The 15,810-nt window shown below is 44.5% G+C and overlaps 1 protein-coding gene across 1 annotated transcript in view; it reads left to right on the top strand.

Annotated features, from left to right (window-relative positions):
* Positions 1–15,810, top strand: part of ryr2a (ryanodine receptor 2a (cardiac)) — a gene marked incomplete at both ends in the record, with an annotated part of 432,832 nt that overhangs the window by 103,635 nt on the left and 313,387 nt on the right. Inside the window, 7 exon segments of the mRNA XM_084331016.1 lie at positions 2,172–2,331; positions 8,434–8,581; positions 13,100–13,203; positions 13,723–13,827; positions 13,880–14,177; positions 14,374–14,881; positions 14,973–15,243. Coding sequence (XP_084187142.1) covers positions 2,172–2,331; positions 8,434–8,581; positions 13,100–13,203; positions 13,723–13,827; positions 13,880–14,177; positions 14,374–14,881; positions 14,973–15,243 — 1,594 coding nt within the window.

Raw genomic sequence — 15,810 nt, forward strand, 5'->3', positions numbered from 1 at the left:
CACAATCAAGCAGTCACGAAAGCTAAGCTTTACCATTATGCACAGCTGCACTACATCAGGTGCAATCAAGTCCACACACCTGCCGGCGATGGCAGAGGAGCAACAGAACAACTGCGTCTGCATTTGATCTCGTCTTGTCGATGGTGTAAAATGAATTATATATTGTTAGTAAGTTAGCCCTGTAATAAGCGGGATAATGTATAGCTATACTCGGTCATTGTCGCAAAATAATTGAACACAGTGTCGGTCAATTATTTTGCGACAATGACCTCGTAGCTATACATTATCCCTTACATAATAACTACCGTTGAGTTATATTCATTCACACAGACATTACAATATTATACTAACTACTGTTGAGTTATATTCATTCACACAGACATTACATTACTTTAATAACTACCGTTGAGTTATATTCATTCACACAGACATTACATTACTACTGTATACTAATGTAACTAACTCTGTCTCTGTGTCTCCGTGTCTCTCTGTCGCTGTGTCTATGTGTCTCTCTGTCTCTCTGTCTCTGTGTCTCTCTGTCTCTGTGTCTCCTCTGTATCTCTGTGTCTCTGTGTCTCCGTGTCTCTGTGTCTATGTGTCTCTGTGTCTCTCTGTCTCTCTGTCGCTGTGTCTATGTGTCTCTCTGTCTCTCTGTCTCTGTGTCTCTCTGTCTCTGTGTCTCTGTATCTCTGTGTATCTGTGTCTCCGTGTCTCTGTGTCTATGTGTCTCTCTGTCTCTGTGTCTCTCTGTCTCTGTGTCTCTGTATCTCTGTGTCTCCATGTCTCTGTGTCTCCGTGTCTCTGTTTCTCTGTCTCTGTATCTCTGTGTCTATATGTATCTGTGTCTCTGTGTGTCTCTGTATCTCTTACCCCTCTGTATCTGTGTATCCATGTCTCTGTGTATCTGTGTCTTTCTGTCTCTGTGTCTCCCTGTATCTCTGTCTCTGTGTATCTGTGTCTCTGTGTCTCTCTGTCTCTGTGTTTATGTGTCTCTATGACTCCGTGTCTCTGTGTCTCTGTATCTCTGTGTATCTATGTCTCTGTGTCTCTGTGTCTCTGTATCTCTGTGTCTCTGTATCTCTCTGTATCTCTGTCTCTGTGTCTTTCTTTCGCTGTGTCTCTGTGTCTCCGTGTCTCTGTGTCTCTCTGTCTCTGTGTGTCTCTTACCCCTCTGTATCTGTGTCTCTGTATATGTGTCTCTGTATCTGTGTCTCTGTGTCTCTGTGTCTCTGTGTATCTGTGTCTTTCTGTATCTCTGTCTCTGTGTCTCTCTGTCTCCGTGTCTATGTGTCTTTATGTCTCTGTGTCTCTGTATCTCTGTATCCGTGTATCTGTGTCTCTGTGTCTTTCTGTCTCTGTGTATCTCTGTCTCTGTGTCTATGTGTCTCTATGTATCTGTGTCTCTGTGTCTCCGTGTCTCTGTGTATCTGTGTCTCTGTCTCTGTGTCTTTCTGTCTGTGTGTCTCTGTGTCTCTGTCTCTGTGTCTTTCTGTCTGTGTGTCTCTGTGTCTCTGTCTCTGTGTCTTTCTGTCTGTGTGTCTCTGTGTCTATGTCTCTGTGTCTTTCTGTCTGTGTGTCTCTGTGTCTCTGTCTCTGTGTCTTTCTGTATGTGTGTCTCTGTGTCTCTGGCTCTGTGTCTCTGTGTCTCTATGTCTCTGTGTCTCTGTCTCTGTGTCTCCCTGTATCTGTGTATATATGTCTCTGTGTCTCTGTGTGTCTATCTGTCTCTGTCTCTCTCTGTATCTATGTATATCTGTCTCTCTATCTCTGTGTCTCTGTATCTATGTGTCTCTGTGTCTATGTGTCTCTGTGTCTCTGTGTCTCTCTGTCTCTCTGTCTCTGTGTCTCTCTCTGTCTATGTGTCTCCTGTATCTCTTACCCCTCTGTCTCTGTGTCTCCGTGTCTCTGTGTATATATGTATCTATGTCTCTCTGTCTCTCTATCTCTGTGTCTCTGTATCTCTCTGTCTCTGTGTCTCTGTCTGTCTCTGTGTCTCTCTGTATCTCTGTCTCTGTGTCTCTGTCTGTCTCTGTGTCTCTATGTCTCTGTGTCTCTCTGTCTCTGTGTCTCTGTCTGTCTCTGTGTCTCTGTGTCTCTGTGTCTCTCTGTATCTCTGTATCTGTATCTGTGTCTCTCTGTCTCTATGTCTCTGTGTCTCTGTGTCCCTGCAGCTATGCGTTGTCTGGAGGGTACACCCCGGCTCCTATGGACCTGAGTCACATCAAACTGGTCTCCACGCAGGAAGCCATGGTGGACAAACTAGCAGAGAACGCTCACAACGTCTGGGCCAGAGACCGCATCAGACAGGGGTGGACATATGGCATACAACAGGTGTGTGTGTGTGTGTGCGTGCGTGCGTGCGTGCGTGCGTGCGTGCCTGTCTGTCTGTCTGTCTGTCTGTCTGTCTGTCTGTCTGTCTGTCTGTCTGTCTGTCTGTCTGTCTGTCTGTCTGTCTGTCTGTCTGTCTGTCTGTCTGTCTGTCTGTCTGTCTGTCTGTCTGTCTGTCTGTCTGTCTGTCTGTCTGTCTGTCTGTCTGTCTGTCTGTCTGTCTGTCTGTCTGTCTGTCTGTCTGTCTGTCTGTCTGTCTGTCTGTCTGTCTGTCTGTCTGTCTGTCTGTCTGTCTGTCTGTCTGTCTGTCTGTCTGTCTGTCTGTCTGTCTGTCTGTCTGTCTGTCTGTCTGTCTGTCTGTCTGTCTGTCTGTCTGTCTGTCTGTCTGTCTGTCTGTCTGTCTGTCTGTCTGTCTGTCTGTCTGTCTGTCTGTCTGTCTGTCTGTCTGTCTGTCTGTCTGTCTGTCTGTCTGTCTGTCTGTCTGTCTGTCTGTCTGTCTGTCTGTCTGTCTGTCTGTCTGTCTGTCTGTCTGTCTGTCTGTCTGTCTGTCTGTCTGTCTGTCTGTCTGTCTGTCTGTCTGTCTGTCTGTCTGTCTGTCTGTCTGTCTGTCTGTCTGTCTGTCTGTCTGTCTGTCTGTCTGTCTGTCTGTCTGTCTGTCTGTCTGTCTGTCTGTCTGTCTGTCTGTCTGTCTGTCTGTCTGTCTGTCTGTCTGTCTGTCTGTCTGTCTGTCTGTCTGTCTGTCTGTCTGTCTGTCTGTCTGTCTGTCTGTCTGTCTGTCTGTCTGTCTGTCTGTCTGTCTGTCTGTCTGTCTGTCTGTCTGTCTGTCTGTCTGTCTGTCTGTCTGTCTGTCTGTCTGTCTGTCTGTCTGTCTGTCTGTCTGTCTGTCTGTCTGTCTGTCTGTCTGTCTGTCTGTCTGTCTGTCTGTCTGTCTGTCTGTCTGTCTGTCTGTCTGTCTGTCTGTCTGTCTGTCTGTCTGTCTGTCTGTCTGTCTGTCTGTCTGTCTGTCTGTCTGTCTGTCTGTCTGTCTGTCTGTCTGTCTGTCTGTCTGTCTGTCTGTCTGTCTGTCTGTCTGTCTGTCTGTCTGTCTGTCTGTCTGTCTGTCTGTCTGTCTGTCTGTCTGTCTGTCTGTCTGTCTGTCTGTCTGTCTGTCTGTCTGTCTGTCTGTCTGTCTGTCTGTCTGTCTGTCTGTCTGTCTGTCTGTCTGTCTGTCTGTCTGTCTGTCTGTCTGTCTGTCTGTCTGTCTGTCTGTCTGTCTGTCTGTCTGTCTGTCTGTCTGTCTGTCTGTCTGTCTGTCTGTCTGTCTGTCTGTCTGTCTGTCTGTCTGTCTGTCTGTCTGTCTGTCTGTCTGTCTGTCTGTCTGTCTGTCTGTCTGTCTGTCTGTCTGTCTGTCTGTCTGTCTGTCTGTCTGTCTGTCTGTCTGTCTGTCTGTCTGTCTGTCTGTCTGTCTGTCTGTCTGTCTGTCTGTCTGTCTGTCTGTCTGTCTGTCTGTCTGTCTGTCTGTCTGTCTGTCTGTCTGTCTGTCTGTCTGTCTGTCTGTCTGTCTGTCTGTCTGTCTGTCTGTCTGTCTGTCTGTCTGTCTGTCTGTCTGTCTGTCTGTCTGTCTGTCTGTCTGTCTGTCTGTCTGTCTGTCTGTCTGTCTGTCTGTCTGTCTGTCTGTCTGTCTGTCTGTCTGTCTGTCTGTCTGTCTGTCTGTCTGTCTGTCTGTCTGTCTGTCTGTCTGTCTGTCTGTCTGTCTGTCTTGTCTGTGTCTCTCTGTGTCTCTGTCTATGGGTGTGTGTGTGTGTGGCTGTCTCTGTGTGTGGCTGTCTCTGTGTCTGTCTTTCTGTGTGTGTGTGTGTGTGTGTGTGTGTGTGTGTGTGTGTGTGTGTGTGTGTGTGTGTGTGTGTGTGTGTGTGTGTGTGTGTGTGTGTGTGTGTGTGTGTGTGTGTGTGTGTGTGTGTGTGTGTGTGTGTGTGTGTTTAAGTTTACGTTTATTTGCAAAAGGGACAGTGCATATTAATCTACAATAAATGTAAATACGCCAGATTTAGCCAGAAGGCTAGATTTAGGCATCTGTAGTCCCTGGCCAAGATGTTAAAAAAGGCATCAACCTAAAGTGATAAAAAAAAAGGTTATCATACATAACATACATCAAATAAGCCTACATAAAATACAATTGATTATCACAATATACACATTTTTACAAAAATACACATATAAAACAGAATAAAGGTGAATTGCGTACACACAGATACACAGGACTAGACTCTAGTCTTATTAACAGATACACAGGACTAGACTCTAGTCTTATTAACAGATACACAGGACTAGACTCTGGTGTTATTTACAGAGAGATAAAGAGAGAGAAGAAAGACAGGGAGAGGTAGAAAGAGACAGATGAGAAAGACAGAGAAAGAGAGAGGGGGTGAGAGGGGGGTGCGTGGAGTGGGATGAATATTGAAGGCAGTAGGATTACATCTGTCAAAGTTATTCATGAGACATATCACACATACTCACACACACACACACACACACACACGCATGCACGCACGCACACACACACACACACACACACACACACACACACACACACACACACACACACACACACACACACACACACACACACACACACACACACACACGCACACACGCACACACACACACACACACAGCAGTGTATCCCAGCCTGACAGGTCTGCATATAGTGAGAGTTATCTTGTCACAGAGATTTGTGCGAAGGATTTGTCCGTGTAAGTTACACAAGTGTGTGGAAGCACGACCGTTAGAGAGAAACACTGCTTTCTGTCGACGCGTAGTTTAGACAGATAGACCGAGACGCTCTCTAACCCCTCGTCGGTTATCACTGCCAAGCATCTTCCCCGCCAACGTACGGCCCTCTGGTGAACAAAATGGACAAACCACACCTGCTGGATCATTATGGAGGGAAACATCATGGTTTTCACTAGGGATCTATCTAAACTATCACTTTAACCTGTTCCACCCGACGGGGCCGGTCCCGAAATGCTGGTCATTAATCAATATTTTTTTGACTGTTGTATAAAATTAGCGATTTAAATTTCAAACGTATTCAAGTATTAACATCACTAACATGTCACAACAGCATGTAGAATGTATATTATCATCAATACGTTAGTTTAGCAATAGGTTAAAAGTGTCATTAGATAGATTTAACTTTTCGATTCGGACAAGTCTAGTCGCGAGGGCGACCATTTTGGATATTTTTAAACCATGGGAATTATAGGCTTTTTGCGGCCATTTTGTAGAGGACATGCATAGCTGTCGATCAGCGTTGGAATTTTTCAGAACTACACTTCCTGGAAGATTCTATAGGGGTTTAAGGTTCAAAGTTCTGTATGAATTATATCAATAACTGTTATTATTCGGGATAATAAGCCACAAAAGGTAACGTTTTTGACAAATATTGAAACGCAGTTAGTTTCTCCTCCCTATTGTTAGCATGTAGCAACAATTAGATCTTAAATTAGTTTCAAAATGGTTGCACTGTGGGCGGCTGATTGGCGCAGTGGGCAAGGCGCTCGCCACTAACACAGGAGACGCTCGATTCTTGCTACCGGTTTGGCCGGTCGTTCATACTAACACAATTCGCAAGTGTTAGAGGGTGGGAAAGCCGGTGGGTAGGGATTGGATGTTGTGGACAGCGACTCCTACAGGTCGGTTGGGTGACGCCGGTGCGACGGAAACAGGAAGTAGCGGGGACAGCCTGAGCCTCCCACGCGTTACTCCTCACCACTGAGAGCTCGAGCTGCTGCGGTGAAAAGATGCGACAGGCTGCCTCCTCATGTACCGGAGGGGACACGTGATGCAAGGCTTCTATCCTCACTACAGCCGACCAGTGGGAGGCATAGTCTATCAACGTTCAAGACAGGGGAGGGAGGAATTGGATAATACGAAATTGGGATGGGAGAAAAATAGAAAATGGGGAGAAAAAGTGGATACAAAAAAAATTATTGCACTGTGGTGAAAATAAAAAAGTACAGTAAATTACAGTAGATATCATTATCTGTTCTTATGCACGCCTGGTGATACTAAATCCAAATTGAACTCGGGCATTTGAAAGATAATATATGTATATATATATATATATAAATTGTGCGAATTTGCTATAATAAGTTAATTTATAAGCCTCCTATTCTATATTCTATAATAATATTTCAAATTGCATTGGTCCGGATGGGAGAATTCAGTACTGTATCTACAGAACCTTCTGTTTAATCATCTTCCCTTTATTAATTTCCTTAGATTATTTATACACATGATCTCAAGAGGGTACTGAACGAGATCAGTGGCAGTTTTTTATGTTTGGTCATTATTAGGTGTTATTCACTGTCAAAGATGCAAAGAAAAATCATCAATCATCAATCATCAATTCATATTCTCTTTTGTTTCATCACAATTTAAGCAAGCCTAGTAATAGACACAATATTTCTGACACTGTGAACACATTCCCTGAGGTCCATAGATGCCCCTAGATACCAAGAATATGCAAATTGCCTTGTAGAAGTGGAGCAATATTCCATTTACCTAGGTATATATTTTAGGCAGATTTTCACCACGGGTGGAACAGGTTAAACGAAATGTCACTTTAAATAATGGAAAAGTCACTTTAAAGGAATGAGGTATATACAAGTTTAAGGAAAGAACAGATGTGGCTCTTGTATAATTATAGTTTAGATACATTAAGTATAATAATGACGGAGTTAAAATTGTATATTGTATAGTAGTGTACATAGGAACCAGTGCCCTCTCAGGAATTTAGCATGTCTATTTTTATCATGCACATCTTGTCTTACCTGTTTTTTTTCTATGTCTATTTTATTGTATTATTGCACAATCGATGCAGGCATGACCACCCGCATTTCACTGTATGCCCTGGTATGTATGTGACAAATAAACCTCTTGATTATTGATTCTAGGGATGAGTTATGAAGGGGGGATGAGTTAGAATTTTCTAATTTTGGAATAGTCGTGCCAGTCTCCACATTTGATTTTCATGTCAGAATCGAAAAATATATATAATTATAATCTTTTTATGTATTTTCTCTTTAAATAATTTTTTTTAAGTGAAGCAAACCATTCGTATTTAATACATTTTTATATTTAGAGGCAGCCTAATATTCATAGCCTAATTGATCTAAAAGATGCACATGCTACTGTTTCTGTTTGTTTATTAAAACCGGTTGATAGGCCAATGCAATGCTGTTATTATTATAGGCTACGATGGTGAATGGTGTCATTTTGATTTATTGTCGGTCAGCTGAGCCGATCAACGTTCTGAAGGATTATCTGAAGTGCCTATTTATGTGCAATACTCTTTGATTTTAATGATCCATTCTATTAAAAATAATAACTGAATTGAACTGAAACTGAATATTTTAACTGAATTTAAACTGAAACAGAAAATAACAATTCCGTGTTTGGGGGGGGGGGGGGGGGGGGGGTAGAATTTTCGAATATGCCAACCTTCATTATACACACCTGTATCCAACCTATAGTTTATTCATATGACACTGTGCAATGACAATACATTGACTCTAATCTGTAATGTAATTGAGTTTAGTTTAGCTAGTATCTTGAATATTAATGTGCATACCTTATCCTGAATAAGACCATAACCATGTACATTTGTCAATGTACTTGAGAGGGCTTAGGCTTCATATGATACTTCCAGAGAATAATTTGTGGACCCATTTTAATCTCCTGACCCACACGTTGAAAGACTGGTGGAACGAGCAATGGTGGAACGAACTGCCCACCACAGTTAGGACAGCCGAAACCCGTCCATTCTTTCGCCGTCTACTAAAGACGCACTTCTTCAACCATTATCTGAAATAAAATAATTTAAAAATAAAAAAATCTAACCCTAACTAACCTTACTGTCATGCACTTGAAGTTGTCCTAATAAACTAACCTACACTGTAGCACTCAACACTTTGATGAACATTGTTACTCAGCTGATAGAGTTGTGCCCTTCCTGATGACTTGTCGTACAGAACTTGTAAGTCGCGTTGGATAAAAGCCTCAGCTAAATGACTAAATGTAAATGTAAATGTAAATGATTGACGCTTATGTTTCTCCGTCTAGGATGTAAAGAACCGGAGGAATCCCCGGCTGGTTCCCTACGTTCTGCTGGACGAGAGAACCAAGAAGTCCAACAAAGACAGTCTGAGGGAGGCTGTGAGAACCCTGCTGGGATACGGATATAACCTGGAAGCCCCCGACCAAGACCATGGTACTGCACACACACACACACCCAGAAATACACCCTGACCAAGACCACGCTACTGCACACACACACAGAAATACACCCTGACCAAGACCACGCTACTGCACACACACACACACACACCCAGAAATACACCCTGACCAAGACCACGCTACTGCACACACACCCAGAAATACACCCTGACCAAGACCACGGTACTGCACACACACACCCAGAAATACACCCTCACCGTTGTGAAATCTGTGAAAAACAACTCTGATTAACCCAAAACTGGTAACATAGACTCCTTACCTCAGATCAGATGTTCTGCAAAAAGATTAATCCAATTCCTGATCGCCATTCCAAATATTGATTGTGTTTATTGATCCAACGTTATAGTCCGAAACGCATAATCCAAGCTGCTTCCAGCCTCGCCAGTGAATCTGGTAACACGACACTGCTTGCCAGAGATAGGAAAATCCTTGACCGGAGTATTTCTCTGATGCACTTTTTCACTCAATCCAATCCAATGATGTGCATTACTGTTAAAGTTATGTGATGTATACGACTGCATGTAACTGTCTAACTGTTTCCACAAGAGGGCGCTATAGGCAGAGCTATGAATGCTGCCGCCAGGTAAGAGGTATAAAAGGAGATGTTAACTCCCCCTCTGTCTCTTCCTCTGTCGCTCTCACAAGAGAAGGACTCTCATGTACTGTTGGGTGCAATGTGATAATAAACCATGCCGTTTAATGGCTAAGTGAGAAGACCTTGTCGTCATGACCAACTTATTGTCGCCCCATAAGTAACTCTGTCAACAATTACCATCCGGGAGACGATAGGGGGCGGTATTTGCCCTTTTCGAGCTCAGAGCCATTCCCAATGATAATATCAGGCTGGGCGGATGAAAAATGAATGGATATCGCTAATAAAAGAAATAACTATTACCAACGCATGGCGGCCAATAACGAGAAATCTTGTTTTTGGCAACCAATGTGTTAATATTATGAAAATTGTTTTATGAACTTATTTCGCTTTACTTTTGTTTTTGTGTTTTTTTTAATCCAATGATTTAATGAGTTGAGGCCCCTGTATAGGCCCATCTGGGTCTCTTGCCTCTACTTAGCACCTTCATACACTTTCTATCACGGTCAACGTTTTTACTGTTTTGCTGAAATGGTGCGAAATAAAGAAAAAAAAATTATAATAAATAATACATACACCCTGACCAAGACCCTGGTACTGACCACACACACCCAGAAATACACCCTGACCAAGACCAAGGTACTGCACACACACCGTACAGTACATACACACATATACTATATATATATATACCTCTACCCAGAAATACATACATATACATACTATATGTATATAGTACTGCTGCGGTCAGGCAAGCGATACCGGAGTCTCAAGGCGAGCACAGAAAGACTCAGAAGAAGCTTCTATCCCCAGGCCATCAGGCTGCTCAACGAACAATAAACACTATGCAACAACCATCAAATGCACACAGCACACACACCCACACGCACACACTCACTTTAAACAAACAACACACTGCAGCACCCACTCTCCACACTTTAGATCACCTAAACACACTTTATATTTATTGGTAAATGATTTGCACTACAACTCGTACACCTTACTGTAAATTGTACCTACATTGTACCTCATCCCATTTCTGCTTTGCACTATATAGTATTGTATATTAGTACATTGCATAGTATATTTTATATTGTATGGTAACTCAGTTACTTCTATTCTGCATCGAACATTGTACATATGTCTATACTGAACACTGTGACCTCTATTTTTACTTCTATTTTACATGCTATACTATTTTATTTCATACTTATCTTGTCTAGCACAGTCTCTGGAGCGTAACAGTAAGAAGCATTTTGTATAAAAGTATGACAACTATTAAAGAAACTTGAAACTTGAAACTCTAAGCAGAAATACACATATACTAAATATATATGTATATACATCTACCCAGAAATACACACATATACTATATATATATATATATATATATATATATATATATATATATAATATATACTTCTACCCAGAAATACACACATATACTATATCTATAATGTATATACATCTACCCAGAAATACACACATATACTATATATATATATATATATATATATATATATATATATATATATATATATATATATATATATATATATATATATATATATATATATATATATATATACAGTAGCTCTAAACAGAAATACACACTATACTATATATATAATGTACCTCTACACTGAAATATACACACATGTACTATATACTGCATATACCTCTAAACAGAAATACACACTATACTATATATATATATATATACTGTACCTCTACACTGAAATATACACATATACTATATTATATACACATCTACCCAGAAATGCATACCTATACTATATATATACACCTCTACACTGAAATACACACATATACTATATACTGTATATCTATATATATATACATATCTCTACATTGAGATATACACACACAGAAATACACACATATTCTATATGTATATCTCTACACAGAAATACACACATACTATATATATCTATACACAGAAATATGCATATACTATATGTATATCTCTACACAAGAATACACACATATATTAGTATATATACCTGTACACATAAATACACACATATACTATATATATGAGCCTGTACACAGCAATACAAACATATACTGTATGTATACCTGTATATGGCAATACACACATATACACATATACTGTATATATATATATATATATATATATATATATACAGAAATACACACATATACTGTATGCATATACCTGTACACACAATACACACATATACTGTATATATACCTGTACACAGAAATACACACATATGCTGTGTATATACCTGTCCGAGTCCAGTGAAACATTTTGGCTCCAGCACATTGGATTTGAAATGGAACAATCTGCCTCATTCTGGAACACTTTCTTAATGGCACGATGGAAGTGCTTTTACAGCACGCTGGGACAACTGCCTGGGCTGGTGACTGGTTGAAGATGTCAGTTCAGACCTCGGCCAGCTGCCTGGGCTAGTGACAGGTTGAAGATGTCAGTTCAGACCTCGGCCAGCTGCCTGGGCTGGTGACAGGTTGAAGATGTCAGTTCAGACCTCGGCCAGCTGCCTGGGCTGGTGACTGGTTGAAGATGTCAGTTAGGACCTCGGCCAGCTGCCTGGGCTGGTGACAGGTTGAAGATGTCAGTTCAGACCTCGGCCAGCTGCCTGGGCTGGTGACTGGTTGAAGATGTCAGTTCAGACCTCGGCCAGCTGCCTGGGCTAGTGACAGGTTGAAGATGTCAGTTCAGACCTCTGCCAGCTGCCTGGGCTGGTGACAGGTTGAAGATGTCAGTTAGGACCTCGGCCAGCTGCCTGGGCTAGTGACAGGTTGAAGATGTCAGTTAGGACCTCGGCCAGCTGCCTGGGCTGGTGACAGGTTGAAGATGTCAGTTAGGACCTCGGCCAGCTGCCTGGGCTGGTGACAGGTTGAAGATGTCAGTTCAGACCTCGGCCAGCTGCCTGGGCTAGTGACAGGTTGAAGATGTCAGTTCAGACCTCGGCCAGCTGCCTGGGCTAGTGACAGGTTGAAGATGTCAGTTAGGACCTCGGCCAGCTGCCTGGGCTGGTGACAGGTTGAAGATGTCAGTTAGGACCTCGGCCAGCTGCCTGGGCTGGTGACAGGTTGAAGATGTCAGTTCAGACCTCGGCCTGCTGCCTGGGCTGGTGACAGGTTGAAGATGTCAGTTCAGACCTCGGCCAGCTGCCTGGCTGGTGACAGGTTGAAGATGTCAGTTCAGACCTCGGCCAGCTGCCTGGGCTGGTGACAGGTTGAAGATGTCAGTTCAGACCTCGGCCAGCAGCTCAGCGCAGGTCCTGAGCACACTGCCGGGGAAACCATCAGTGGCTTGTGGCTGTGCTTGGCCCGCTTGATTCCTCTATTCAGGTTAGCCCTGGCTGAACAGTAGGCCTGCATGACACACCAGATTCAAAAGCAGTGTCATGTGCCTTTAGTATAGTGTACGGACCTCTCTGTTCATGCACAGCTTCTGATTGGGGAATGTAGTGATCTATCAATGTTGGAGTTGATGTAATCAACAACGGAGCTATGTTCTCTGTGTAGCTCATTGAGTAGAGCAAAGCACTGTCAGGGTTAATAGTCCTACATTCTGTGTAAGCTTAATGGGTAGAGCAAGGCACTAACTCTGTCATGGTTATGGGTTATATTTTCTGTGTAACTCAATGGGTAGAGCAAGGAAGGCACTAACACTGCCAGGGTTATGGATTATATTCTCTGTGTATCTCAATGGGTAGAGCAAGGCACTAACACTGTCAGAGTTAAGAGTTCTATGTCTCTCATTTAATCTTCCTTTAAACCTCTCTTCTTTGTCCTATCTGCCTACATCTCATCTTCCTACCTATCATCATCATCATCATCACCTACCTACCATCTTCTTTTCTTCCTATCCTCTCTTCCCCCCAGCAACTAGATTAGACCTCAGCAACATGTCTGCCGAGAGGTTCCGTATCTTCAGAGCAGAGAAGACTTATAGTGTGAATGCTGGGAAATGGTACTTTGAGCTGGAGGTGAGAAAGATTTAATAACATGATGAGGATGATCCTCATCATCATCATCATCATCATCATCATCATCATCATCATCATCATCATTTGTTGTCAATTTGGTCAGATGTTGTCTTGCGATTGATGGTTGGTTGGTTGATTGATGAATTGATTGGTTTGCAAGATTGGTTCAGTTGATAATCATTATATTGCATCTATTGTCCTTTTCTCTCTTCTCCTCATCTCATCTCATCTCTTCTCCTCTCCTCTCCTCACCGCCACTCTCCTCTCCTCCCTCTCCTCTCCTCTCCTCTCCTCTCCTCTCCTCTCCTCTCCTCTCCTCTCCTCTCCTCTCCTCTCCTCTCCTCTCCTCTCCCCCCCTCTCCTCTCATCTCCTCTCCTCTCCTCTCCTCCCCTCCCTCCCCTCTCCTCTCCTCTCCTCTCCTCTCCTCTCCTCTCCTCTCCTCTCCTCTCCTCTCCTCTCCTCTCCTCTCCTCTCCTCTGTCCAGGATGTGACCTCATGTCTCTTCTTGTCTGTGATAGGTGTTGACAGCGGGTGAGGTGAGGGTGGGTTGGGCCAGACCAGGCTGTCTACCGGACCAAGAGCTGGGCTCAGACGACCAGGCCTTTGTCTTCGACGGCTTCAAGGTGAGTCTGAGACCAGCAGGGGCCAGTCTGTCAGGTGACCTCTGACCAGCAGGAGCCAGTCTGTCAGGTGACCTCCAACCAGCAGGGGCCAGTCTGTCAGGTGACCTCCGACCAGCAGGAGCCAGTCTGTCAGGTGACCTCTGACCAGCAGGGGCCAGTCTGTCAGGTGACCTCTGACCAGCAGGAGCCAGTCTGTCAGGTGACCTCTGACCAGCAGGGGCCAGTCTGTCAGGTGACCTCCGACCAGCAGGAGCCAGTCTGTCAGGTGACCTCCGACCAGCAGGAGCCAGTCTGTCAGGTGACCTCCGACCAGCAGGGGTCAGTGTGTCAGGTGACCTCCGACCAGCAGGGTCAGTCTGTCAGGTGACCTCCGACCAGCAGGAGCCAGTCTGTCAGGTGACCTCCGACCAGCAGGAGCCAGTCTGTCAGGTGACCTCTGACCAGCAGGAGCCAGTCTGTCAGGTGACCTCTGACCAGCAGGGGTCAGTGTGTCAGGTGACCTCTGACCAGCAGGAGCCAGTCTGTCAGGTGACCTCTGACCAGCAGGGCCAGTCTGTCAGGTGACCTCTGACCAGCAGGGGTCAGTCTGTCAGGTGACCTCCGACCAGCAGGGGTCAGTCTGTCAGGTGACCTCTGACCAGCAGGGGCCAGTCTGTCAGGTGACCTCTGACCAGCAGGGGTCAGTCTGTCAGGTGACCTCTGACCAGCAGGAGCCAGTCTGTCAGGTGACCTCTGACCAGCAGGGGCTAGTCTGTCAGGTGACCTCCGACCAGCAGGGGTCAGTCTGTCAGGTGACCTCTGACCAGCAGGGGCTAGTCTGTCAGGTGACCTCCGACCAGCAGGGGTCAGTCTGTCAGGTGACCTCCGACCAGCAGGAGCCAGTCTGTCAGGTGACCTCTGACCAGCAGGGGCCAGTCTGTCAGGTGACCTCCGACCAGCAGGGGTCAGTGTGTCAGGACACCTCTGACCAGCAGGAGCCAGTCTGTCAGGTGACCTCTGACCAGCAGGGGCCAGTCTGTCAGGTGACCTCTGACCAGCAGGGCCAGTGTGTCAGGTGACCTCCGACCAGCAGGGGCCAGTCTGTCAGGTGACCTCCGACCAGCAGGGGCCAGTGTGTCAGGTGACCTCTGACCAGCAGGGGCCAGTCTGTCAGGTGACCTCCGACCAGCAGGGCCAGTCTGTCAGGTGACCTCCGACCAGCAGGGGTCAGTCTGTCAGGTGACCTCCGACCAGCAGGGGCCAGTCTGTCAGGTGACCTCCGACCAGCAGGGGTCAGTCTGTCAGGTGACCTCCGACCAGCAGGGGCCAGTCTGTCAGGTGACCTCCGACCAGCAGGGGCCAGTCTGTCAGGTGACCTCCGACCAGCAGGGGCCAGTCTGTCAGGTGACCTCTGACCAGCAGGGGCCAGTCTGTCAGGTGACCTCCGACCAGCAGGGGCCAGTCTTCACCTCACATCACACTCCAGAGTCGTCCTGAGACCCAGGCTCTGAACATACATGTGTCTGAAAATGCAGTGGTGGAAGAAGTACACAGTAGGGCTGAGCCCAAACGTTCGAACGTTCGAACCTTCGTTCGTTACGTTGGCATTCTAATTCTAAATCAACATTCGGATTTTTGTTTAATGTTTAATAAAAAATATATATAATATAATATAATATTTTTTTCTATTCATTGGGTTTTTTCTTCACAGTTGCAGATAAAGATTAGGCTACACTAATATTATAGTATTAAAAGAAACTGATGAGTTATATTCATTAAAGAAAGTTGATTTAATTGATTTAGTTGGGCTGGTGCTTCTCCCTGGGCTGAGGCTGGGGCTGGGAAGTTGATAAAAAAAGAAAAAGAAATACAAATTTAATCAGATTAATCACTTTATTCAAATTCAAACCCTGACGAAGTTCGAATCCCAAAAACAGGCTTCAGGAGACAGCCTTAGTACACAGTAGAAATACCCAAATAAACGAGTACTCTGGTAAAAGTAAC

Source organism: Notolepis coatsorum (assembly GCF_963971535.1).
Source record: "Notolepis coatsorum genome assembly, chromosome: 15".
Lineage (NCBI taxonomy): Eukaryota > Metazoa > Chordata > Actinopteri > Aulopiformes > Paralepididae > Notolepis > Notolepis coatsorum.